The 24,304-nt window shown below is 39.6% G+C and overlaps 1 protein-coding gene across 5 annotated transcripts in view; it reads right to left on the bottom strand.

Moving 5' to 3' along the window:
- Nucleotides 1-24,304, bottom strand: part of LOC140492103 (protein phosphatase 3 catalytic subunit alpha-like) — a 426,658-nt gene that overhangs the window by 29,247 nt on the left and 373,107 nt on the right. For all 5 annotated transcript variants that reach the window (XM_072590850.1, XM_072590848.1, XM_072590851.1 and 2 more), the window contains 4 exons: nucleotides 20,587-20,681; nucleotides 14,640-14,765; nucleotides 12,626-12,703; nucleotides 7,842-7,926 (listed from right to left, as the gene is read on the bottom strand). In XM_072590850.1, coding sequence (XP_072446951.1) covers nucleotides 7,842-7,926; nucleotides 12,626-12,703; nucleotides 14,640-14,765; nucleotides 20,587-20,681 — 384 coding nt within the window. The remainder of the gene's footprint in view (nucleotides 1-7,841; nucleotides 7,927-12,625; nucleotides 12,704-14,639; nucleotides 14,766-20,586; nucleotides 20,682-24,304) is intronic.

Here is a 24,304-nt window from a genome sequence, read left to right as displayed (position 1 = left end):
TTGCTAGAATGCTCTTTATATTTTTTGCTCTTATTGAAACAGGGATGAAGCAGAGAGCTAAGGTGGGCCTTTTAATTAGCCCTACTCCACCACCTATAGCTCCTTCTGCACTGTGTCTGGGATGTGTCAGACCCAACTTCAGTCAGCACCTGTCACCTTGCCAAACCACTTCCGTCCCAACCACCACCACCACCACCACCACCACCATCACCATCACCATCACCAGATCCAATCGAAAATCCCTGAGTCACTGTACTAACCCCAGTGTCAGGTTTGCTAAGTCAGAAATTTTCTTGACTCTGTATTTTCTATGTCTTCTTAACTATTTATTTATCTACCTTTCTTTGTTTCATCAGCAAACCAAGTTGCCATGTCATTGATATGGGGTGTAAATGGATGAAGCCCATGAACTGATGATATGGCACTTCACTATTCTAGGCTTACTAACCCAAAAATGATCCATTGTCCCTTTTATCTGCTTTCTGCTATGTTGATATGAGGAAGTTAGAAAGCTACAAAAGGATCAATTCCATGTTTTACTTCTCTTTCAAGGCATACTGGGGGCTCAAGGGTTAAACACTCCACTGCCAAAGAGACTCACTGCAGTATCAATTGTATGTCTGTCCTCTTACAATATAGACAGAACATCTCAGTAGGGGGGAGGCTGACTGTATCCCAGAAAAAGGATCCAGTGGAGCCACAGATGTGAATTCCTCTGCAGGCTCCTGTTCCCATTGTCTTACATCCCCTCCATATTAGCATAAATACTGTTTTAATCTCTTCCCATCAACACATGCTCATGAAAAATATGATAATCAGTCCCTGTAATCCATTCACAAGTTATCACAGGACATCGACATTCATTGGGTTTTGTAAATTCATAATTGCCTATTTTAAACTATGTAACGACAATCGACCATGTGACTGATGAACCTTTTGTTTTATTCCTTTAAAAAATACTGTCTTTGTGTGTAGGGCAGAGATTCATGAAGAGGTGTCACCACAAGTAGACGAATGACTATTTCTGGTCACATTGAAAATCTCTCACTGGCTGTCCGATAATAAAGCATCTGCTTTTGCGCAAAAATTTGTGTCATCCAGATTTGTGGAAAAAGAGTGGCTTTTCTTGATGTGGCACTTTGCTGAATGCCTTTGGAAACCCAGGTATACCATATGTGCAGGTTCCCCTTTATCTATATTGTTTGTTATCTCCTCAAAGAATTCTAATAAATTAGTCAAACTCAACTTCCCTTTCACAAAGCCATGTTGATTCTGACTAATCATATGATTTTCTAAATTTCCTGCTGTAGTTTGTTTAATAATGGATTTTAGCATTTTTGCTGAGGCAAATGTTAGGCTAACTGGCTGACAGAAAGCAGGAAACCGTCTCCCTCCTTTCTTGAATAGTTAGTTTGGTGATTTGCTAATTGGCTAGAACGTTTCCTTAATTGAGGACATTTTGGTGTATTGTAATGAATCTATCTCCTATTCCTGCAGCCACTTAAATTTTAAGATCCTAGGATGCAGCCAAGAAGATCCAGGAGATCAGCTTTCAGTTCTGATAGTTTTCTCAGCATCTTTTCCCTGGTAATTACAATTGCTTTGAGTACCTCCCTTCTTTTCACTTCTTGATTTTCATGGATTAGAGTCATAGAGATGTATAGCATGGAAACAGACCCTTCGGTCCAACCCATCCATGCCGACCAGATATCCCAACCCAATCTAGTCCCACCTGCCAGCACCCGTCCCATCTCCCTCCAAACCCTTCCTATTCATATACCCATCCAAATGCCTTTTAAATGTTGCAATTGTACCAGCTTCCACCACTTCCTCTGGCAGCTCATTCCATACACGTACCACCCTTTGCATGAAAAAGTTGCCCCGTAGGTCTCTTTTATATCTTTCCCCTCTCAACTAAACCTATGCCCTCTAGTTCTGGACTCCCCCGACCCCAGGGAAAAGACTTTGCCTATTTTTCCTATCCATACCCCTCATAAATTTTGTAAACCTCTATAAGGTCACCCCTCAGCCTCTGATGCTCCAGGGAAAACAGCCCCAGCCTGTTCAGCCTCTCCCTATAGCTCAAATCCTCCAACCCTGGCAACAACCTTGTCAACTTTTTCTGAACCCTTTCAAGTTTCACAACATCTTTCCGAGAGGAAGGAGACCAGAATCGTACGCACTATTAAAACAGTGACCTAACCAATGTCCTGTACAGCTGCAACATGACCTCCCAATACTCAATACTCTGACCAATATGTTTGACATTTGGTTGTGCCTTCTACAGTGAAGACAGATACATAATACCTATTCAATAATTCCAGAGAAATGATTGCTGGGCATCTTGCTGAGATATGTGTATCATCTATAGTCACAGGCGAGGTGCTGGAAGACTGGAGGTTGGCTAATGTGGTGCCACTCTTTATTAATTGCCCAGTCTAATTCTTTAGGGGATCAACAATTAGTTTAGCTACATTAATTTTCCTTTTAAATTCTTATAAAAATTCTTAATATCTGCTTTTATATTTCTAGTTAGTTTGCTCTTATACTCTTATTTCATTCTCTTTTTAAGTCATTTTTTGTTGGTGTCTAAAAACTATCAAATGTTTTGACCTACAAATAATCACTACAGTATTAAATGTTTTTTCTCTTAATTTGATACTAACTTTAACTTGCTTATTTAGCTATTCACAATGCTATTTTTTCATGTACTCTTTTTCTTAAAGGAATATAATTAAGCCATGAGTTATGAAATAGGTCTTTAAGTGGGTGGCACAGTGGCATCATGGTTAGCACTGCTGCCTCACAGCACCAGAGACCCCGGTTCAATTCCTGCCTCAGGCGACTGTCTGTGTGGAGTTTGCACGTTCTCCCCGTGTCTGTGTGGGTTTCTTCCGGGTGCTCCGGTTTCCTCCCACAGTCCAAAAATGTGCAGGTTAGGTGAACTGGCCATGCTAAATTGCCCGTAGTGTTAGATACAGGGGTAAATGTAGGGGAATGGGTCTGGGTGGGTGTGCTTCGGCGGGTCGGTGTAGACTTGTTGGGCCGAAGGGGCTGTTTCCACACTGTAAGTAACCCAAGTAAGTATCTCCCACCATTCTCTACATCCTACCTGTTTACCCAGTTATTTTCAGCCAAATCAGTTCTCAGACGTTTGCAATTCTGTTTACTTAAATTTAACATACTCTTTCAACCCACACTTCTCATCCTCAAACTGACTTTGAAATCTAAAATGTTAGAATCAGTTTTGCCTAGAAGCTCCTTCAACTAGGAGATCGTTAACACATTTAGTTTCATTATGTGATAGCAGGAAAGTAGGTCTAAACTTGTCTAGTCTTTGGTTGGCACTAGAATGTACTGCACTAATAAACTGTCCTAAATAAATACTATGAATTCATCTTCCAGAATAGCTTGGTCAGTCTGCTTGGTCAAATCTGTATGAAGACTAAAACCACCAATAACAATTACCATATCTTTCTTATAAAACTCCACATTTTGTCCCGTATATTCTGTCCTTCAGTGAATTTGTTAGTTGGCCTATAAACTACTCCCATTCATGGTTTTCCAGTCTAACCAAACTGATCCATATGCTAATCTTCTGAACTAAGATAATCTCCCACTGCTGGATAGATGCTTAACAGAGCTATTTCATTGCAATTTCCATCTAAATGGCCTATATTGAAATTCAACCTCATTGACATTGCACACCCATGCCTCAGAGTCACCCTTCACAACCATTTTACCTCCTTTTTCTAAACACAACAATTTCTCACACTCATAACTCTTTGTTTTCTCACCTTTCAGAAGAGAATTCAGAATTCCAGAGAGAGTCAGAGAACTGAGGTTTTCATTAGTGATAACCACCACGACAATAAATGAATGCCAACTGAGGCCAGAGTGAAGGAGGTCTTACTCCAGTAAGTGGCAAATGTCAGTACACGTTGCCTCGAAAGCCTGGCTCATGACACACTATGGTGCACACACACATCAAGAAAGCTTATCTCCAGCTTTTAGATTCTTTCTGTCGGGTATTTTCTCTTTTGATGGTATTAGGCAAAAGCTTTCAAAAGCTGATTGGGGGCAGATGTTCGCAGGTAAAGGGACGGCTGGAAAATGGGAAGCCTTCACAAATGAGATAACGAGAATCCAGAGAAAGTATATTCCTGTCAGGGTGAAAGGGAAGGCTGGTAGGTATAGGGAATGCTGGATGACTAAAGAAATTGAGGGTTTGGTTAAGGAAAAGAAGGAAGCATATGTAAGGTATAGACAGGATAGATCAAGGGAATCCTTAGAAGAGTACAAAGGCAGTATGAGTATACTTAAGAAAGAAATCAGGAGGGCAATAAGGGGACATGAAATAGCTTTGGCAAATAGAGTTAAGAAGAAACTAAAGGGGTTTTACAAATACATTAAGGACAAAAGGATAATTAGGGAGAAAATAGGGCCCCTCAAAGATCAGGAAGGCGGCCTTTGTGTGGAGCTGTAGAAAATGGGGGAGGTACTAAACGAGTATTCTGCATCAGCATTTACTGTGGAAAAGGATATGGAAGATATAGAAAGTCGTGAAATAGATGGTGACACCTTGCAAAATGTCCATATTACAGAGGAGGAAGTGCTGGATGTCTTGAAATGCATAAAGATGAATAGATCACCAGGGGGCCTGATCAGGTGTACCTGAGAACTCTGTGGGAAGCTAGAGAAGTGAATGCTGGACCTCTTGCTGAGATATTTGTATCATCGATACTCACAGGTGAGGTGCCGGAAGACTGGAGGTTAGCTAACGTGGTGCCACTCTTTAAAAAGGGTCGTAAGGACATGCCAGGGAACTGTAGACCAGTGAGCCTGATGTCGGTGGTGGGCAAATTGTTAGAGGGAATCCTGAGGGACAGGATGTACATGTATTTGGAAAGGCAAGGACAGATTAGGGATAGTCAACATGGCTTTGTGCGTGGGAAATCATTTCTCACAAACTTGATTGAGTTTTTTGAAGAAGTAACAAAGAGGATTGATGAGGGCAGAGTGGTAGATGTGGTCTATATGGACTTCAGTAAGGCGTTCCACAAGGTTCCCCATGGGAGATTGGTTAGCAAGGTTAGAACTCACGGAATACAGGGAGAACTAGCCATTTGGATACAGAACTGGCTCAAAGGTAGAAGACAGAGGGTGGTGGTGGAGGGTTGTTTTTCAGACTGGAGGCCTGTGACCAGTGGAGTGTCACAAGGATCGGTGCTGGGTCCTCTACATTTTGTCATTTACATAAATGATTTGGATGCGAGCATAAGAGGTACAGTTAGTACGTTTGCAGATGACACCAAAATTGGAAGTGTATTGGAGAGCGAAGAAGGTTACCTCAGATGACAACAGGATCTTGATCAGATGGACCAATGTGCTAAGAAGTGGCAGATGGAGTTTAATTCAGATAAATGTGAGGTACTGCATTTTGGGAAAGCAAATCTTAGCAGGACTTATACACTTAATGGTAAAGTGCTAGGGAGTGTTGGCGAACAAAGTGACCTTGGAGTGCAGGTTCATAGCTCCTTGAAAGTGGAGTCACAGCTAGATAGGATAGTGAAGGCAGCGTTTGGAATGCTTTCTTTTATTGGTCACAGTATTGAGTACAGGAGTTGGAATGTCATGTTGTGGCTGTACAGGACATTGGTTAGGCCACTGTTGGAATATTGCATGCAATTCTGGTCTCTTTCCTATCGGAAAGATGTTGTGATCCTTGAAAGGGTTCAGAAAAGATTTACAAGGATGTTGCCAGGGTTGGAAGATTTGAGCCATGGGGGGAGTCTGAACAGGCTGGGGTTATTTTCCCAGGAGCTTCGGAGGCTGAGGGGTGGCCTTATAGAGGTTTACAAAATTATGAGAGGCATGGATAGGATAAATAGACAAAGTCTTTTTTCCTGAGGTGGGGGAATCCAGAACTAGAGAGCATAGGTTTAGGGTGAGAGGGGAAAGATATAAAAGGGACCTAAGGGGCAACATTTTCACACAGAGGGTGGTACGTGTATGGAATGAGCTGCTGGAGGAAGTGGTGGAGGTTGGTACAATTGCAACATTTATAAGGCATTTGGATGGGTACATAAATAGGAAGGGTTTGGAGGGATATGGGCCAGGTGCTGACAGGTGGAACTAGATTGGGTTGGGATATCTGGTCTGCATGGACGAGTTGGACCGAAGGGTCTGTTTCCATGCTGTACATCTCTATGACTCTATCTATCTGATCTTTGTATCCATTGACTTTGTCCTGTGGAGAAGCATAAGCTGAGCAAATAGAGGCTGGTGTAGCTGCTGGCATTTCTCCAGCGTTGCTTCTCTTGCACTCACATTAAAGGTCTGCATTAAAGAGCTGCAAATCTCTTCACTTCCTGCTGTGAAGGCCAGCAGTAAAGAAGTACAAATCAAGGTGAGTAAAGTACAATGACTTTTAGAAGTTGGAGGTTATGCATGAAGCAGTGAAATCTTTAGCGAACAGATTTGTGTAGTGAGAATCTTTCATGTAACAGTTCAACTGTTACCTTGTTTCACTGTTCATAAGCAGGGCCGTTTCAACGAACCATATTGCCTCACTGTCCTCTCACCTGTTGACCTGGCTGAGTTCAAAATAACTTGCTGGCTCTTTGAGGTTCGATGGGCTGTATGAACTACTCCTGCTCACATTGCCTATGAATTCTCAATTAAATCACAATTAATTAGTCTACTTTCACACTGAAGTGACTGATTAACATGACAGTTTTCTGTATGCCTCCCAATGCATGTTGGTTAAACTTTGAAGTGGCACAACCACATTGGGTCCCAGACTTTATGTCATTTGTAATTTGCTGTCGATACTAGAACAAGCTTCCCATTGGCAGTTTTTGTTCTGCTACACATGTAAATTAAAATGGAATGAGGTAAGTACTTGAAGAAGAAAAATATAAATCAATATGGGAAAATGACAGGAAAATAGTAAATCGCTTCAGTTAAAGAGTCAATGCTGGATGCAGTAAGAAGAACAACTTCCTCCTGTTTTATAATTTCCATCATTGTATGCATCTCTGAGTTCTGCTTATTACACATATACAAATATATATACATACTGATTACACATAGGATATTGATTTGTGTGGTTTTTTTCGGTGCCTGCTGGAAGAATCTATGTGAAAAATCAGTTTAAATTCATAATTGCGTGCTAAAATTCAAGCTGTGCATTTTTACTTGCAACATTTTTAAAGATAAATTTGGGCGATTAATGGATATTGTACATTAATTATTTTTATGTTTTGTACATTATTAGCAAAATTGATACATAAATAATAACTATTGGATTACTTTTGAAGTAATTATTAAAATGATAGAACACATTTTAAATGATACTTTGTGAATTAATCTTTTTGTGCTTTTGAAGTCCTTTAAACAGTTACAATGAGGTATGGTGGCTCTGTGCCTCACTGCAACAGGAACCCAGGTTCTATTTCAGTCTGGAAATTGGATATTTTCCCCATGTCTGCACGATTTCATCCGGGTGCTCCGGTTTCCTCCCACAGTCCAAAAATGTGCAGGTTAGTTGGATTGACAGTGGTAAATTGTCCATAGAATCCAGGAATGTGCAGGTTGGATGGATTAGCCATGGTAAATATGAGGTCATGGGGATTTGGAGCAGGGGTTTGGGTCTGGGTGTGATGCTCTTCGGAGGGTCGCTGTGGACTCAATAGGTCAAATAGCCTCCTTTCATACTGGAAGGATTCTATAATTCTATACATCTTATGAACATCTTATACATTATTGAAAACAATTTGAGTAAGTACAAGAGATCAGTTAAAAAATCAGTGAAAAGAAAAAGCTTTGTAAACTCTTACCTGAGCACAGAAAATACTCTTGCCATTTTGCCAATGGCTCGAATTTTGTTCCTGATGACCTCTTTACGAGCGGCAGCTGCATTTGCTTGGAACAAAAAGCAGTATTTGATTCAGAAAAGAGAAGCCTAAATTCTCTTCACTTTTTTTTGAAATAACAAAATGGGAACATTTCGAATCAGGCTTCCACCTCGAATAAAGCATCAAAATAATGTATAGATTACCTCCTCGATTATCAAAACACATTAAGGTGTCTTAAACCTCTCTGCCACCCTTTGAGATAATTGTGCAGGTCATCCTCCGCCATTGTCTCATTGCTACTGCCTATCTCAATGGGACTGCTAGAAAAGGATTCTGGATAATCCAAGATGAAGGACGGGGAAAAAATGGTGGCTGTAAGAGCTGCTCCTTTTTTGAGGTATTTTCAGAGTTGGAGCTGATTTCCTTGAATTCTAGGAGCAGTAATTATTGTTTTATAAGCTGTTGCATTATTTTGGAACTTTGGGGAAATAAATCAAAACAATGGCAACTTTAAGAAGGAGGAAAACAAAGGGTAGTGACCACATGGGCATTAATTCAAACAGAGGAAGAAACCTACACTGCTTTCTGACACAGCAGCAATCTGCACAGCTTGTGCATTTGCTGTCTATTTTCAAGTATCTCTGGGCAGGTTCTAAGAAAAATAAACAAACTCTAATCAGTGACATTCACAGAAACCTGTATGTGGGAGCAGGAGCAGCTCAGTGGCTTTTCAAAGTGTAACCTTACTGCTTTTCTTTTGTAAATCTACAATAGTGAGTAGAGTGTTTTTTTATTTGATTACATGTTGTTATTGAGACCAGTCTCTTGATTAAAAATATAAAAACATAGGTACTAAGTTAGCCTGCAGTGGTGTTTTTAGAGTAGTAAGACTGTGGTATTTTCTGGGTCTGTAGATTGTTAAGATGCAAAAATGGCCTTTAGTAGAGTGATATGCTCTTCCTGTTGGATGTGGGAGATTAGGGAGAGTTCCCATGCTACTGATGATCACGTCTGCACCAAGATTGTGAATCCTATTTTATCGCATGGATCGATTGGAGTGGCAGGTAGAAACAATGAGGAATTTACAGTAGCTATCAGGAGTGATGGATGGCAGTTGCAGGGAGGGAGATAAACCGAAGATACAGTCAGGTAGATGGGTGACCTCCAGAAAAGGTAGGAGAGGGAGGCAGGTGATACAGAAGTCTCCTATGGATATTCCCATCTCAAACAAATATGCAATTTTGGAAAATGTAGAGGGTGATGGACTCTCAGGGGAATGTAGCACTGACAGCCAGGTTTCTGGTACCAAGACCAGCTCTTATGAAATGAGGGCCTAACAGGTAAGGCAGAAGAACTTAGGGTATGATTATGGAACTGGGATATCATAGCAATTACAGAGATGTAGTTTAGAGATGGATAGGACTGGCAGCTTAATGTTCCAGGTTACTATGCTATAGGACGGATTGAAAGTAAGGTGGGGGGGGGGTCGAGAGATGAGGAGGAGTGGCATTTTTGATTCGGAATAACATTATGGCTGTATTTAGGGTGGATATTCCTGGGAATACATCCAGGGAAGATATTTGGATGGAACTGAGAAACAAGAAAGGGATTATCACCTTACTGGAATTGTACTGTAGACCCCTCAATAATCAGAAAGAAATTGAGAAACAAATCTGTCAGGAGATCTCAATTTATCTGTAAGAATAATAAGGTGTTTATGGCAGGAGATTTTAACTTTCCAAATGTAGAATGGGACTGCCATAGTGTTAATGGCTTAGATGGAGAGGAATTTGTTAAGTGTGTACAAGAAAACTTTCTAATTCAGTATGTGGATGCACCGACTAGAGAAGGTGTAAATCTTGACCTATTCTTGGGAAATAAGGCAAGGCAGGTGACTGAGGTTCAGTGTGGGAGTACTTTGGGGCCAGTGACCATTATTCTATTAGCTTTAAAATAGTGATGGGAAAGGATAGACCAGATCTAAAAGTTAAAGTTCAAAATTGGAGCAAGGCTAATTTTGACGGTATCAGACAGGGGATTTGAAAAGTTGATTGAGGGCGGATGTTCACAGGTAAAGGGGGGGCTATAAAATGGGAAACCTTCAAAAATGAGATGAGATGAAAGTCCAGAGACAGTATGTTCCTGTTAGGGTGAAAGACAAAACTGGTAGTTGTAGTGAATGGTGGATGACGAGAGAAAGTTAGGTTTTAGTCAAGAATAAGAAGGAAGCAGGTATAGACAGCAGAAATCAAGTGATTCCCTGGAAGAGTATACTTATTAGGGAGATCAGGAGGGCATAAAGGGGACATGAGATAGCTTTGGCAAATAGGGTTAAGAAGAATCCAAAGGGATTCCAGGGACAAAAGGGTGACTAGGGAAGAGGATAGGGCCCCTTAAAGATCAGCAAGGCCATCTATGTGGGGAACCATAGGAGATAGTGGAGATACTAAATGATTATTTTGCTGGTGTTTACTATGGAGAAGGATATAAAAGATAAAGAACATGTGGAAATAAATAGCGACATCTTGAAAAATGTCCATATTACAGAGGGGGTGGTGCTAGATGTCTTAAAACACAAAGGTGATCAGGTGTACCCTAGAACTCTGTGGGAAGCTAGGAAAGAGGTACCTGGGCTCCTTACTGAGGTATGTGTATCATTGATAGCAACAGGCGAGGCACCGGAAGACTGGAGGTTGGCTATTTAAGAAAGGTGTTAAGGAAAAGCCAGGGAACTATAGACCGCTGAGCCTGACAACAGTGGTGGGTAAACTGTTAGAGGAAATTCTGAGGGACAGGATTTACATATATTTGGAAAGGCAAGGACTGATTAGAGACAGTCAACATGGCTTTGTGCATGGGAAACTGTGTCTCAAAAACTTGGTTGAGTTTTTTGAAGAAGTAACAAAGAGGATTGATGAAGACTGAGCAGTGGATATGATCCAAATGGACTTCAGTAAGGTAATCAACAAGGATCGTCATGGTAGACTGGTTAAGCCACATGGAATAGAGGGAGAACTAGCTATTTGGATGCAGAACTGGCTCAAATAGAAGTCAGAGGACTGTGATGGAGAGTTGCTTTTCAGACTGGAGTCCTGTGACCAGTGGTGTGCCACAAGGATCAGTGCTGGATCTACTGCTTTTCATTATTTATATAAATGATTTGGATGTGAACATAGGAATTATGGTTAGTAAGTTTGCAGATGACACTAAAATTGGAGGTGTCGTGGACAGCGAAGGTGGTTACCTCAGAATACAATGGGATCTTAATCAGATGGGCCAGTGGGCTGAGGAATGGCAGATGGAGTTTAAGTTAGATAAATGTGAGATGCTACACTTTGGAAAAGCAAATCAGGGTAGGTACACACTTAATGCTAAGGTCCTGGGGAGTGTTGCTGAACAGAGACCTTAGAGTGCATGTTCATAGTTCCTTGAAAGTGGAGTCACAGGTAGATACGATAGTGAAGAAGGTGTTTGTTATGCTTGCCATTATTTTTCAGTGCATAGTGTATAGGAGTTGGGAGGTCACGTTGCAGATGTACAGAACATTGGCTAGGCCACTATTGGAATACTGCATGTAATTCTGGTCAAACTTCAAAGGGTTCAGAAGAGATTTACAAGAATGCTGCCAGGGTTGGAGGATTTGAGTTGTCGGGAGAGGCTGAATAGGCTGGGGCTATTTTTCCTAAATCATCGGAGGCTGAAGGATGACTTTACAGAGGTTTGTAAAATCATGAGGGACATGGACAAGGTCTTTTCCCCAGAGTGGGCAAGTTCAAAAGTAGAGGGCATAGGTTTAAGTTGAGAAGGGAAAAATTTAAAAGGGACCTAAGAGACAACGTTTTCATGCAGAGGGTGATGTGTATATGGAATGAGCTGCTAGAGGAAGTGGTGGATGTACAATTATCCCATTGAAAAGACATCTGGATGGATATATGAGTAGGCAGGGTTTAGAGGGATATGGGCTAAATGCTGGCAAATGGGACTAGATTTATTTAGGATAGCCAGTCGGCAGGGATGAGTTGGATCGAAGGGTCTTCAAAGTTTGGGAGAAGAGTCTCTTTCTGTGCTGTATATCTCTGTGATTCTAATTTATATTACTTAATTATTTATAACCAGAACACACTGAATAATGATTTCCTTTTGTTTAGCTCCACCTTTACTTCAGCAGTTTGTCTGTTCTTGGCCTTCTTTGCTTTCTAGCTTATGTGCTGCACCTTAGTGACATTAGGTTACATGGGTTGAGTTTCCACATTTGCTGATAATGTTCAATTCAGTAGGTGTGGATCTTATTTGATCTTGTCATTTCCAACACAAAGATTATCTATTCTCACCCATGCCCCACCCACAACCATTTGATAAAATTCACATTTGTGCCGTTGTTATCTCTAGACTTAGCTATTCTGACTTCCCATCTTCCTGCTGCAAGACTTGTTCTCCCATTAGCCTGATCTTTACTGATATATATTGGACACATTCCTGCAACCCCTCCAATTCAAAGTTATCATCTTGATTAAATCTCATTATCTCTGTAACTTATTCTTGTCCCAAGTCTTATCTTCAGAAATCTGCATTTCTCCTGACTGTTAGCTATACACCTTTTTTTCCCCCCCATCATTTAAGATACTATACTTAAGTACCAGAGGTATTTCTATTCATTAGAAGTGTTTTCTAAAGAATTATGTATAGGCCAGAATCTTCACACCATGTCAGCTATATGAAGGCAACTCTTTTTCTATATATTGTAAATTGTAAAAATGTACTCCTACCATCAAATATCTCATCTCCATCTGTCATGAGTTCATCATCAGAGCAGATATTTAGAACATTCACCAACATTTCTGTCACTGAAACAAGAAAAGAATGAAATTAAATTTCAGAACAATGCCATCACCTTGCTAATCTTGACCATCATACCATCATCTTGATCACAACCTCTTTATTGGAAAAGATGCTGATGAGACTAATGAAAATCAGAGAGAGTGGGAAGAAGAAGGATACATCACTTTAGGGTGTTCTTGTGCACTTTCACATTACTGTCTCAAAGCAAATCAATTGATTATCTGTGAGTTGTGAAAACTCCAGAAAGACCAAGATCAAAGATTATAGAGTATGAAATGCATTTCCATGAAAAAGAATTTTTAAAAAAATTAATATTATTGGCAGATTTTCATGTATTGCATGATAATATGAATTAAACCTTCATTATCACAAACAACAGTATTGTTCAATCATTTGAAGTAATGGTCATGTTTTGCACAGTAAGTCAACTGAATTGTAAGACATAAAAAAAATCAAAACTTGTGTGAAATGGCATCTTATGTCTGCAGTTTAAATCTAGTTCATCAAAAAATGTTGTAGTTCTACAATCTTTTAAAGTTTGCTTCATATTTTTAAGAGTTAAGATTTTACTTAAACCTAAGTGAGAATTAAATTATTACAATATTGAATAGCAATTACGAAGGACAATCAAAATCGTATTGTCTGTTATAAATGTTCATTAGCTTCAGTCATGGGCCATTCCTTGCACCTACTGCATTGGTATTTGCAACTGTCTGGAAAGTTATTTGGCTCAACCTAAATGATCCAAATTTCCTTGGATATACCCTAGAAGCCACAAGTACAGAAAACGTCTGTTCAATCACGAATCTGCCATTTAGTCTTGGGACAAGCTTTGCTGTTTCCATGGTGATGATGTAACCAAGGATCTTGATGGCAGTCTGATTAAAATCTGTTTTGACATGCTTTGATCTAATTCTTCCAATTGGTAAAATAATAAAGATAAATATAAAATGAAAAATATAAAAGCTACAATGTGGCAATCTAAGTAATAAATTATAGAGATGACCGACAGTGGTTTAACCTGAAGGTCACTATACCCATGGTGAGAAGAAAGACCTTCATTGTAACCTCGGCTGTTGCAAGAACTGAACTCATGTTTTTAGTGTTACTCTGCATCACAAACCAGCTGCCCAGTGAACTGAGCTAATCAACTGCATTTCTAATAAGCAGGATAACCTAGATTGCTTTGAATCATATTATTTTAGTGAAAACTTAGCTATACTCTTAAATTTTAGGTAGCTTTCTCTTTGTGTGTTTGAAACAGAAGCTTACATTAATTTCCTTTCAAAGTGGAAGGAGACCCACATGTTTAACAAAGCTTATGATTACAGAACTAGAGAATATTTGTTTCTACGTAAAGTTTGAACCAAGGCAACAGATGAAAGAAAACATCCTTCTATAGTTGATAGACAGGATAGGCTTAGCCACATAAATTTATTTTTCCAAACGTATAAACAAACATAAACGATTGACCATTCAATACCAGCAATCACCATGCTACTGAATGACAAAGACATTATCCATAGTATGTGACTGATTACAGATTAAATACTGTGAATATTTAAGTTTTGCTCAAACACCTTTTACATCCCAGTAAAAAGTACTACCTTGGAATTATCCATAAGAATATCATGGAGAAGGAATACAACACAATATTCTCACTTTTCTGCACCCATCCACAATTAAGATTCACATGACACTATTTACAGACGAGTTTTTTTAAAATTATGAGAAAATTGGATTCTTTCTAAATTATTTCACTAAAATTTCAGAGGAGCACATTACTAAAATAATATAATTTGGATTAATCTAACACAACATTTAAAGTGACTCAAATTTAAATCCATGTAATTTACAGACTAAAATTACATTGGAAATTATATATAGTAGCCTTGAGAGTTGTCATCCTGTAAGCTGAAGCTTAAAAGTTTGTTCACATACCTTTCTCACCAACAAAAGGCAAGGACCAAGTAAAGACATCCATAAAATTTGGTAGCCAGTAAGGATGCGGAGAACAGTTGAACTGCCGAATGTTCATAACATTATTCTCGTATTTCAATACTGCAGCTAAAATGAAGTAGAGTAACAGCTTAGCACAGTATCAGTTACTTAGGTTATATACCACAATAGCAGCTGCAGAAACTTCCTTGACTAACTTTTGCAAGGATAATCTCGTGGTTTATTAAGTAACAAGCATTTATTAAGAAATTGCAAAGTAATTCAATGTAAATGAAGAACTTTTGAAGTGTAAACTTATTCAAGGCTCATTGACTTTGTTCCTGAGTTCTCTATTTCTTGGTTCACTGCAGATTAAATATTTGCTATTCAACAAATTTTGTTATCATAAAGCGAGGATCACTGTTATCTTAATTGTCTTTCATGCAAGCTCCTAGTACTCAAAATATATGCAATCTGTGAATTTAATGCCCACTCACCCATCTGGGACCAGGCTGGGAGATGGGGGAATGCATTAATCAGGTGGGTCATCAGAAGGCAAGACGATCCAATTGCATGGAAAAGCTGATGCCAATTGTTGCATTTGTGATCAATTAAGGGTCTCATCACATTAATACTGGTGTACCCTACACATCGATTGATTGGGAAGGAAGGGTTCACCTCTTTCAGTCACCTTTCGTCCCAGCCACCTCCTGACCCTACCACCCAAACAGAAGGCCCAATTGTGGCCAGGGTCACCAATGCAGCAGATCACCAACCCCTCCACTAGGCCTGCCTATCTAATTAATTGTTTCTCTAATTGACTGAACTTAAAGCCCACAGCTGTTTTTCTCTTGTTGAATCTTTCTTTGGACACTGGTTTGTAGGGGTTCCAATGGTGCAATGGGCTGTATCTCCACCTCTAGACCTGCAGGCCTGGGTTCAAGTCTCACCTGCTCCAGAGATGTGTAATAATGTCGCTGAACAGGTTGATGTGGAAATATCCAGACACTGGTTTATCAGAATTCTTATGACAGACTGGTGGTGCCAGAAGGCTTAGGTTCAGGCCTGACCTGCTCCAGAGGTGCAAAACAGCATCATGAGACAGGATGATGGTTAAAAAATATGGAGACTGGTTTGTTGTGCCTTGTTTCTCATGCAGAATCTTTGGGTGAGCAACTTCTGCTCAAACTTCTCGCAAAAACCAGCTGATATGTGATTTTCTTAATTTAAGGAAATGTGTTGCTATTCATGTTAGTGAAGGCCATGGACATTTTCGTCATGTCAATTATCCGAAGGACAAGGACAGGAGTATTTCATTTGGTTAATCAAATTCTGGATAATCGAATGCTGGATAACATAGTTTAGCCAAGCATCGGGACCTTGCGATCTTGCTGGATAATCTGATATTTGGATAATCGAATGTCGGATAATCAAGATTCCTCTGTATATCAATCCAGACTGCTGTGTTCTGAATTTGCAATCATTGAAATTTTGAACTCAGCAGCTTGTGGAGTTGAGTTCAATTTTTTACAAAACCATTTTAGCCAAATCTGAAAATGTGTTGCTAGAAAAGCGCAGCAGGTCAGGCAGCATCCAAGGAGCAGGAGAATCGACGTTTCGGGCATAAGCCCTTCTTCCTGAAGGGCTCTCATGTGGAACATCTACAAAAGTCTTTTCCAGCAACACATTTTCAGCTCTGATCTCCAGCATCTGCAGTCCTCACTTTCTCCTCGAAAATTTTAGCCAAATAGATGGTATTGCCATTGGACTTTCTCCAGTTAGTGATATGTTTGGTGTTTTCTACAAAAACTTGTTTTCTATGGAATGTCTCTCAAGGAGAGACATTTGCACCTTTCTAATAGATACATTTGCAATATTTGAATCTTTCAGCTGTATATAAGACTTTCTTTACACACTTTAATTTACCTCATCCTGTGCTCAAATTCACCTTTGAAATGGAGCAATCCAGTAAGCTCTTTTGTCTTGAAGTGTTGTATGATACATCTGATAATGTATTCCTTATTACTATCTACCACAAGCCTACTTCCATTGATCAATGCATGTGTTGGAAATTGTACAGCTCCATGTATTTTAAGATTGACCTATTCAGCAATCTCATCCATCGTGCACAAGTCATTTGCTCACTCTCCATGGCATATCCATGTCAGTACACAACTCCCAAACCCACAAGGTTTCATTGTACATACTAACCTCTCATGTGGAACATCTACAAAAGGCTTTGGAAAGTCCAAGTAAACCCCATCCCCTAGCTTCCCGTAATCAACTCTGATAGTTCCATCCTGAAAATTCCAGTAGATGTTTCAACCATGATTTCCCTTTTGTAAATTCATGCTGACTCTATCAAATCTGTCACCGTTTTCCAAGTATTCTCTATTAAAACTTTGGTAATGGGCTTGAGCAATTTCCTGACTATCAATGTCAGCCTGTTTTCTCTCTACCTCTTTTTTTAAATATTGGGATTACGTTAGCTACCCTCCAATTAAAGTTAACAGGACCTTGAAGGATGTCCATCAATGCACCCGTTAATTGTAGGGTCACCTGCTTAAGTACACTGGTGACTTTTTGATTTTTAATCCCATCAATTTCCTAACTGTGTGTGTAAAATCAGGGACCATAAAAAAAAGGAGCATGACTCAGTGGTAAGGAAAATAATTGAAACTTTGTATGGGGTTTGGGAGGGGTGGGGTACAAGGAGGGAGCTTGAGTTAATAGAAATGCAGTGGTAGGGGACAGGACAATAAGATGGACAGACACAATTCTCTGCAGCTGAAGTTGAAAAGGCTGTGCTGTCTACCAGTGCCAGGGTTTACATCTACTCTCAAAATTAACTAGTGATGAAAAGGTGAGGATTTTGTTGTCATGATTCATCTAGGTACTAATGACATAAGTAAGATAAGAAAGAGGCTCTACTCAGAGATTATGAGCAGCTAGGGCTACATTAAAAAGCAAAACCTTAAAGGTAACAATCAATAGATTAATAACTGAGTATTGAACAAATTTGAATGAGGTTAATACAATTAGACAGTGAAAGATTAGTGTATTAGAAATTGATTTTGGTTCGTGGAACCACGACTGGGAAAAATGCACAGTCTTCACCCAAACTCTGCTAAAAACAGTATTCCGATCAGTCATTTAATTGAAGGTATTAATTAAACTAAACTGTGGGAACAAGTGAGCCTATGAGGGAAGATGTGATCATTTAACGAGAGTGAAGGAGAAAAGGCAGTAAGGCAGCAATACAGGAATTGATAATCTGAGTGTGGTAGGATGGGACAAACATACAAGCTAAACAGTGGAACAGCAGATAAGGCTAGAGGTTGCAAAAATAATAAAAAGAAAAGATTAAAGGCACTCTATCTAAATTCACATTGTATTCACAACAAACAGGTATGATATAATTACCATTATGGAGATATGGCTGCAGGGCGACCAAGACTAGGAACCGAATCCTCAGGGGCATTTAACATTTTGGAATATTAGGCAAAAAGGAAAAAGGTTGTTTGTGCTCTTAATAAAGATTGAATTCAATCTATTAGTGAAAGAGGATCTTGGTTCAAATGCCAAGACATAGAAACAAAGGAGAAAGTGAGGACTGCAGATGCTGGAGATCAGAGCTGAAAATGTGTTGCTGGAAAAGCGCAGCAGGTCAGGCAGCATCCAAGGAACAGGAGAATCGACATTTCGGGCATAAGCCCTTCTTCACCCGAAACGTCGATTCTCCTGTTCCTTGGATGCTGCCTGACCTGCTGTGCTTTTTATAGAAACAAAGGAGCGAAGAAAGAGAAAAAGGGAAGAACCATTGGTGGGAGTGATGAATAGGACCACATAGTGATAGCAGTGAAAATATAGATCAAATAATTTGTGGTGTATATGTATCACAAAGTATAATATAGAAATCATGGGGACTTGAATCTACTTACAGACTAGGAAAACCAATTATCATAAATGTTGTGGAGGATAAATTCCTGGAATGTATGAGATGACTGTCAAGAACAATATTTTGAAGAACTAAATAGAGGAAATAATGCTTTAGAGCTAATATTGTGCAGGGAGAGAGAGAAAGAGAAAGGGGGAGAGAGAAAGAGACAGGGAGAGAGAAAGAAAAAGCAAGAGAGAGTTTTGAAAGGGGTAGGTAAACAAGTAGATTACGGATAGCAGGCCAACACAGAAAAGTTGAATAAATGATAATAAGAGCTAAAAGGAGAATGGGCAAGCTGGACTGGAAACAATCCACCTTTACATAATTAGGATGCTATCCTAGCTGTGTCACAAAGGGGAATTCCATTAGCATCACTAACTATGACGATAATATTTGTACTTGTAAGCAAAACAACTCAGGATCTCAAAGGAGTGAGACCTAACATCTAGTCATCCATGAAATGCCTATAACAATTCTAAATAATGTAATATTTTAAAATATTGCTTTTTAAAAGAAAATTGTGGACTCTTTGGGTAATAATTGCTTTACAAAAAGGAGGAAGGAATTGCTGCACTTTTAAGAAGCAAGTTGCTGAAACTGATTTTAATAAGCTATTCATCTACCCAGGAACCAGTTGTTGTTGTCAGCAGATGCTGAGTTCTGATGGAGAGTCAGTGGACTTGAATGTTAAGGCTGCTTTTTCCTGACAGGTACTGCAGATGCTGGAGATCTGAAACAAAAACAGAAATTGCTGGCAAAACTCAGCAGGCCTGGCAGTATCTGTCAGGAAAAAGCAGCCTTAACATTTCAAGTCCACTGACTCTCCATCAGAACTCAGCATCTGATGACAACAACAACAACAACTGGTTCCTGGGTAGATGAATGCCTTATGGGTGTGAGCATTACAGTGAGAAACCTCAGACCTCTAGAACAGGAGATGGTCTCTCTCTCTCCAGTAAAATAACTGAAGCTAAAGAAAACCATTTCTTTTCTCTAACCAATTGCTCTAAGCTATTGCTTTTGATTAATACATCAGAGACTTTATAATCTGTGAACTAGCAAATCTGTGCTTTCTGTGAAGTAGTGAAAGAATCTGAAGGAAAAGATTAGAGTACTGAAGGACATGGAAGCAAAAGAAACCCCGATATGGAATTCTGAAGACTAGTGTCATTTAACTGTTTTCCTGTGTGTGTGTGTGTGTGTGTGTGTTCAGAAGAGGGTTAAAATAGTTAAACAGTTCATAGTTATTTACTTATGATTAGATATTATTTATTTTTTAATTGTTAAGTACAGAAATCTGGTCTGAACTTTCTGTTAACTAGAGTCCAATAAACAGGTAAATTGAGGACTAGGTGAACTTTGATAAAATTTTCAACTTCTGTGATGATTCTGGAAATAGTGGGGCTTGATTTCCAGCATGCCATCCCAGTAATGCATGCCTATCATACCAGGAAGTGGTTTTCATTTACCGCACTCAATTAAGGAGGCCTGTAGCTCCCTACACTTAAAGGGGATAGTGTCAGCAATCATCATCATGAGCAGCAGCTCACAGTGAGCTGGCATGTCTAAATAATAGCTGCTTCAGGCTTTTCATTTACTTCCCATCTGTAAAACTGTCCACATTCGATCACCTTTTTTTTAACCTTTTAAGAGGTGTGCAGCTGCTGGATGACATGATTCAAACAATCTTGGGTGAGCAGCTGAGTGACCTGTAAATCAGGTCCAGGAATTATAGCTTTCCCCAGGACTTGATTTGAATCTGTCACCATTCAATTCCTCACCCCAACTCATGGCCATACAACACCTGCTCCCAGTTAAAATGGGTTTTTTTTGCCTCCTTTGCTACCTTATTGAAAAGAAGTAAGACTACTCATTCTTTGATGTTGGAGTAATGGTAATTGCTCACGTGCAACGTACTAAGTAACAGAGAAAGCATGCACCCTTTTAACAAGATTATGTTTTCAAGATTAATATTCATTTGTTGATTTAATTTACAGTTGAACTCCTTACCTTTGTTATTGTAAACATCAAGGTAATTTGGTGCTGAAAAGATTGTGATGAGTGAAGGGAAGCCTGTAGTTTGACTCTTTCTGTACATGCGATAGCTGAAAAGTAAATAAATCTAAGATTTTTATGCATTTACACTATATTATTTACACATGCTCCCTTATGTTTTCCCAGGCTTGCTAGCTATCAAGTCATAAATTTAATGAAACAAGCAAGAACATATTGACAACAGCAATGTTTTTTTTTAAGAATTGGAATCTTAGTAGGATTATATGATGAAGTTGTTTTGAAGCATGTAAAACAAAGCACATCACAGAATCACAGACATGTTGCAAGACAGACCATTCGGTCTACCATGCCTATATTAGTTCTCCAAATGAACATTACAACATATTGCCATTTTCCTATCATTTCACCATACCCTTGCACTTTGCTTCTTTTTATCTAAATATTCATTTAATGCTCTTTTGAATAGTTTAGTTGAATTTGCTTCCACTAGCTGTCAGTGTATTTTAGACCTAAACCATTTGTTGTGTGCAAAAATTATTTTTCACATCACATTTCCAAGTCACTATGTATAAATCACTTTAAATCTGCAGTTTCCTATTTTTGATCCTGTATGAGCAGGAACCTTTTCTCCGTATCTACCCTGCCAAGCCTCCTCACAATTTTGAAAAATTCTATCAGATATTCTCTTAATCTTACTTTCTCCAAAAAGAACAGTCCTAATTTCTCCATTTTTTCTTTGTAACATACATTTCTCATCTTTGGAACCATTCTCATAAACCTCTTATGTACCTTTTCTAATGCATTCCTATCCTTTCTATACTGTAAGGTCCAAAACCGAGCAATACATTCTTGCTGAGGTCCAGTAAAAGTCTTATACAAGTCCAGCATCACCTCCTTGCTCTTGTTCTTTATGTTGCTATTAATAAAACTCAGGGTACTTTATTAATGGCTCTCTTCACCTGTCCTGTCACTTTAAATTATCTGTGCACAAATATACACAGGTCCATTGATTCCTGTATCCCCTTTAGAATTGTATCCTTTCCTTAATATTGGCTGTCCATTCTTTCCTACAAAAAAAATCAGAGAATCACAGAATTGTTATAGCGCTGAAGGAGGCCATTTACCTGCACTGGTTCTATTTCCTACTGCCAATCCCCTGCCTCCTCTCCATATCCCTATGCATTGTTTCAATCCAAATAATCATCCACTACTCTCTTGAATGATCCAATTGAAACTGCCTCCATCGCATTCCCATGCAGTGAACTCTCTACCCTAATAGTTACTGTGAGAAGGTGTTTTTCTCACATTAGCCTTGCTCCATTTGCACTTCTCTTTAACTTTTAACCCTCTTTTTTTCTTCTTTTATGAGCCAGAACAGCTTCTCCCAATCTACTCTATCCAGCCTGCTCATGATTTTGAAAACCTTGATCAATTCTCCTCTCGGTCTTCTTCTCTCCAAGGTGAACAGTCCCAACTTTGTCAATCTATCCTCATAACTGAATTTCTCATTCCTGGAATTATTCTTGTAAATCATTTTTGCACTGTCTCCAATATATTCACATATTTCCTATCTTGTGGCAGCCACAACTGTACACAGTACTCCAGATGAGGTCTAAAATGTGTCTTGTACAAGTTCAACATCACCTTCTTTCTCTTGTATTCTATGGTTCTATTAATAAAGCCAAGAACAGTATGCATTATTAACTTGATTCTCCATCTGTCTTGCCATCTTCATTGGTCCCACAGTTTTGTCAAACTTACATTCCAACATTCTACTCAACGTGCATCCACCTGTTGCCATCCCATCTACCTTACCCCCAGCTCTACCCTCCTATTTATCTCTCAGGCCCCTTTCCCCTTCACATTCTTGATGAAGGGCTTATGCCTGAAACATCGACTCTACAGTTCCTCGGATGCTGCCTGACCTGCTACAGTTTTTCCAGCACCACACTTTTGAACTCGGTCTCTACAGAACCTGTTGTCCTCACTTTCTCCCAGGACTTAATACATAGTACTGCAGGAAATTCTTCTGAACACAATCTAGAAATGCTTGTCCCTTGCTTCCCCATATACTATGAGTATCTCAGTCTATATTTGGGTAATCAAAACCCTCTATTATTACTGCTCTATACTGCTGGTATCTCTCTGCAATTTTCCTGCAGATTTCTTCTTCCACATCCTTCTAGTCAGTGGTCCATAAACTACACTAAGCAATGTAATTGCATCCTTATTGTTCCTTCATTCTAGCCAAATTGATTCTGTCCATGAACTCTGTGGGACATCCTCTCTCTTTCGTGCTTCAATGTTCACTGTAAGCAAAACTGCTACTTCTCCTCCTTTCCTTCCCTTTTTACCTTTTCTAAACTCACTGTATACGGGAATATTTAAGACCCAGGCCTGCATTTCTTTGAGATAGTCTGATTTGCTAGAATATCATCTTTCCACATGCCAATCAGCTCCTTTATCTCCCTAATTTTATGTACTATAACCTGAGCATTCACACTCATACACAATAACCCGGATTTAAACTTCATTACTTTCTCCCTCATGTCGACTTCACCTATTATCTTACATTAGCACCAACAACACAGCTAGGAAAAGGGATAAGGATCTAAAAGGTGTTTTCAGGGAGTTAGGTTGGAAGCGAAAAATCAGGACCAGCAGAATAGTAATCTCAGGATTACTATCAATGCCACATGCTAGTGAGGCAAGGAACAGGGAGCAAATGCAGCAAAATACGTGGTTACAGGGCTGGTGCTGGAGAGAGAGCTTCAGACACGTAGCTCATTGGGGTACCTTCTGGGGAAGGTGGGACCTGTACAGGAAGGACGGATTGCACATAAACTGGACGGGAACCAATGTCCTGGGCAGGAGATTTGCTAGACCACTTTGGGAGGGTTTAAACTTATTTGGCAGGAGGATGCAAACCAGAGCTCCAGATCAGAGGACAGGATAGTTGTTGAACGGGCAGAAATTCAATGCAGAGAGTCTGTCAGGAAGGATACACAGCTGATAGGGCAAACGGATTGGTTAAAGTGTGTCTGTTTCAATGCAAGAAATGCGTTGGAGTCCTCATGAAGGGCTTATGTCTGAAACGTCGATTCTCCTGCTCCTTGGATGCGGCCTGTCCTCCTGTGCTTTTCCAGCACCACAGTCTCAACTCAATGCAAGGAATGTCAGGAATAAGAGTGATGAACTTAAAGCATGGATCAATACTTGGAATTACGACGTTGTGGCCATAACCGAGACATGGATTTCACAGGGGGAGAAATGGTTGCTGGATGTTCCAGGATTTAGATCTTTTAAAAAGAACAGGGAGGGGGGTAAAAGAGAGGGGGAGTAGCATTGTTAATTAAAAAGTGCATTACAGCTGCAGAAAAGGAGGTTGTTAAGGAGGGTTTGTCCACTGAGTCAGTATGGGTGGAAGTCAGTAACAGGGAAGGAGCAGTCACTTTTTTGGATGTTTTCTGTGGACCCCACCAATAGCAGAGAGACAGAAGAACAGATTGGACAGCAAATCTTGGAAAGGTGCAGATGTAACAGAGTTGTTGTCATAGGTGATTTCAACTTCCCCAATATTGATTGGAACCTCCTTAGTGTGGATGGTCTGGATGGAGCTGATTTTGTCAGGTCTGTCCAGGAAGGACTCCTAACTCAACATGTAGGTAGGCCGACTGGGAGGGAGGCCATATTGGATTTGGTGCTAGGCAAC

This window comes from Chiloscyllium punctatum, chromosome 20 (assembly GCF_047496795.1).
Source record: "Chiloscyllium punctatum isolate Juve2018m chromosome 20, sChiPun1.3, whole genome shotgun sequence".
NCBI classification, from domain to species: Eukaryota; Metazoa; Chordata; class Chondrichthyes; order Orectolobiformes; family Hemiscylliidae; genus Chiloscyllium; species Chiloscyllium punctatum.
The sequence above is the reverse complement of the archived record's forward strand: the minus strand, read 5'-3'. Positions and strand labels throughout refer to the sequence as shown.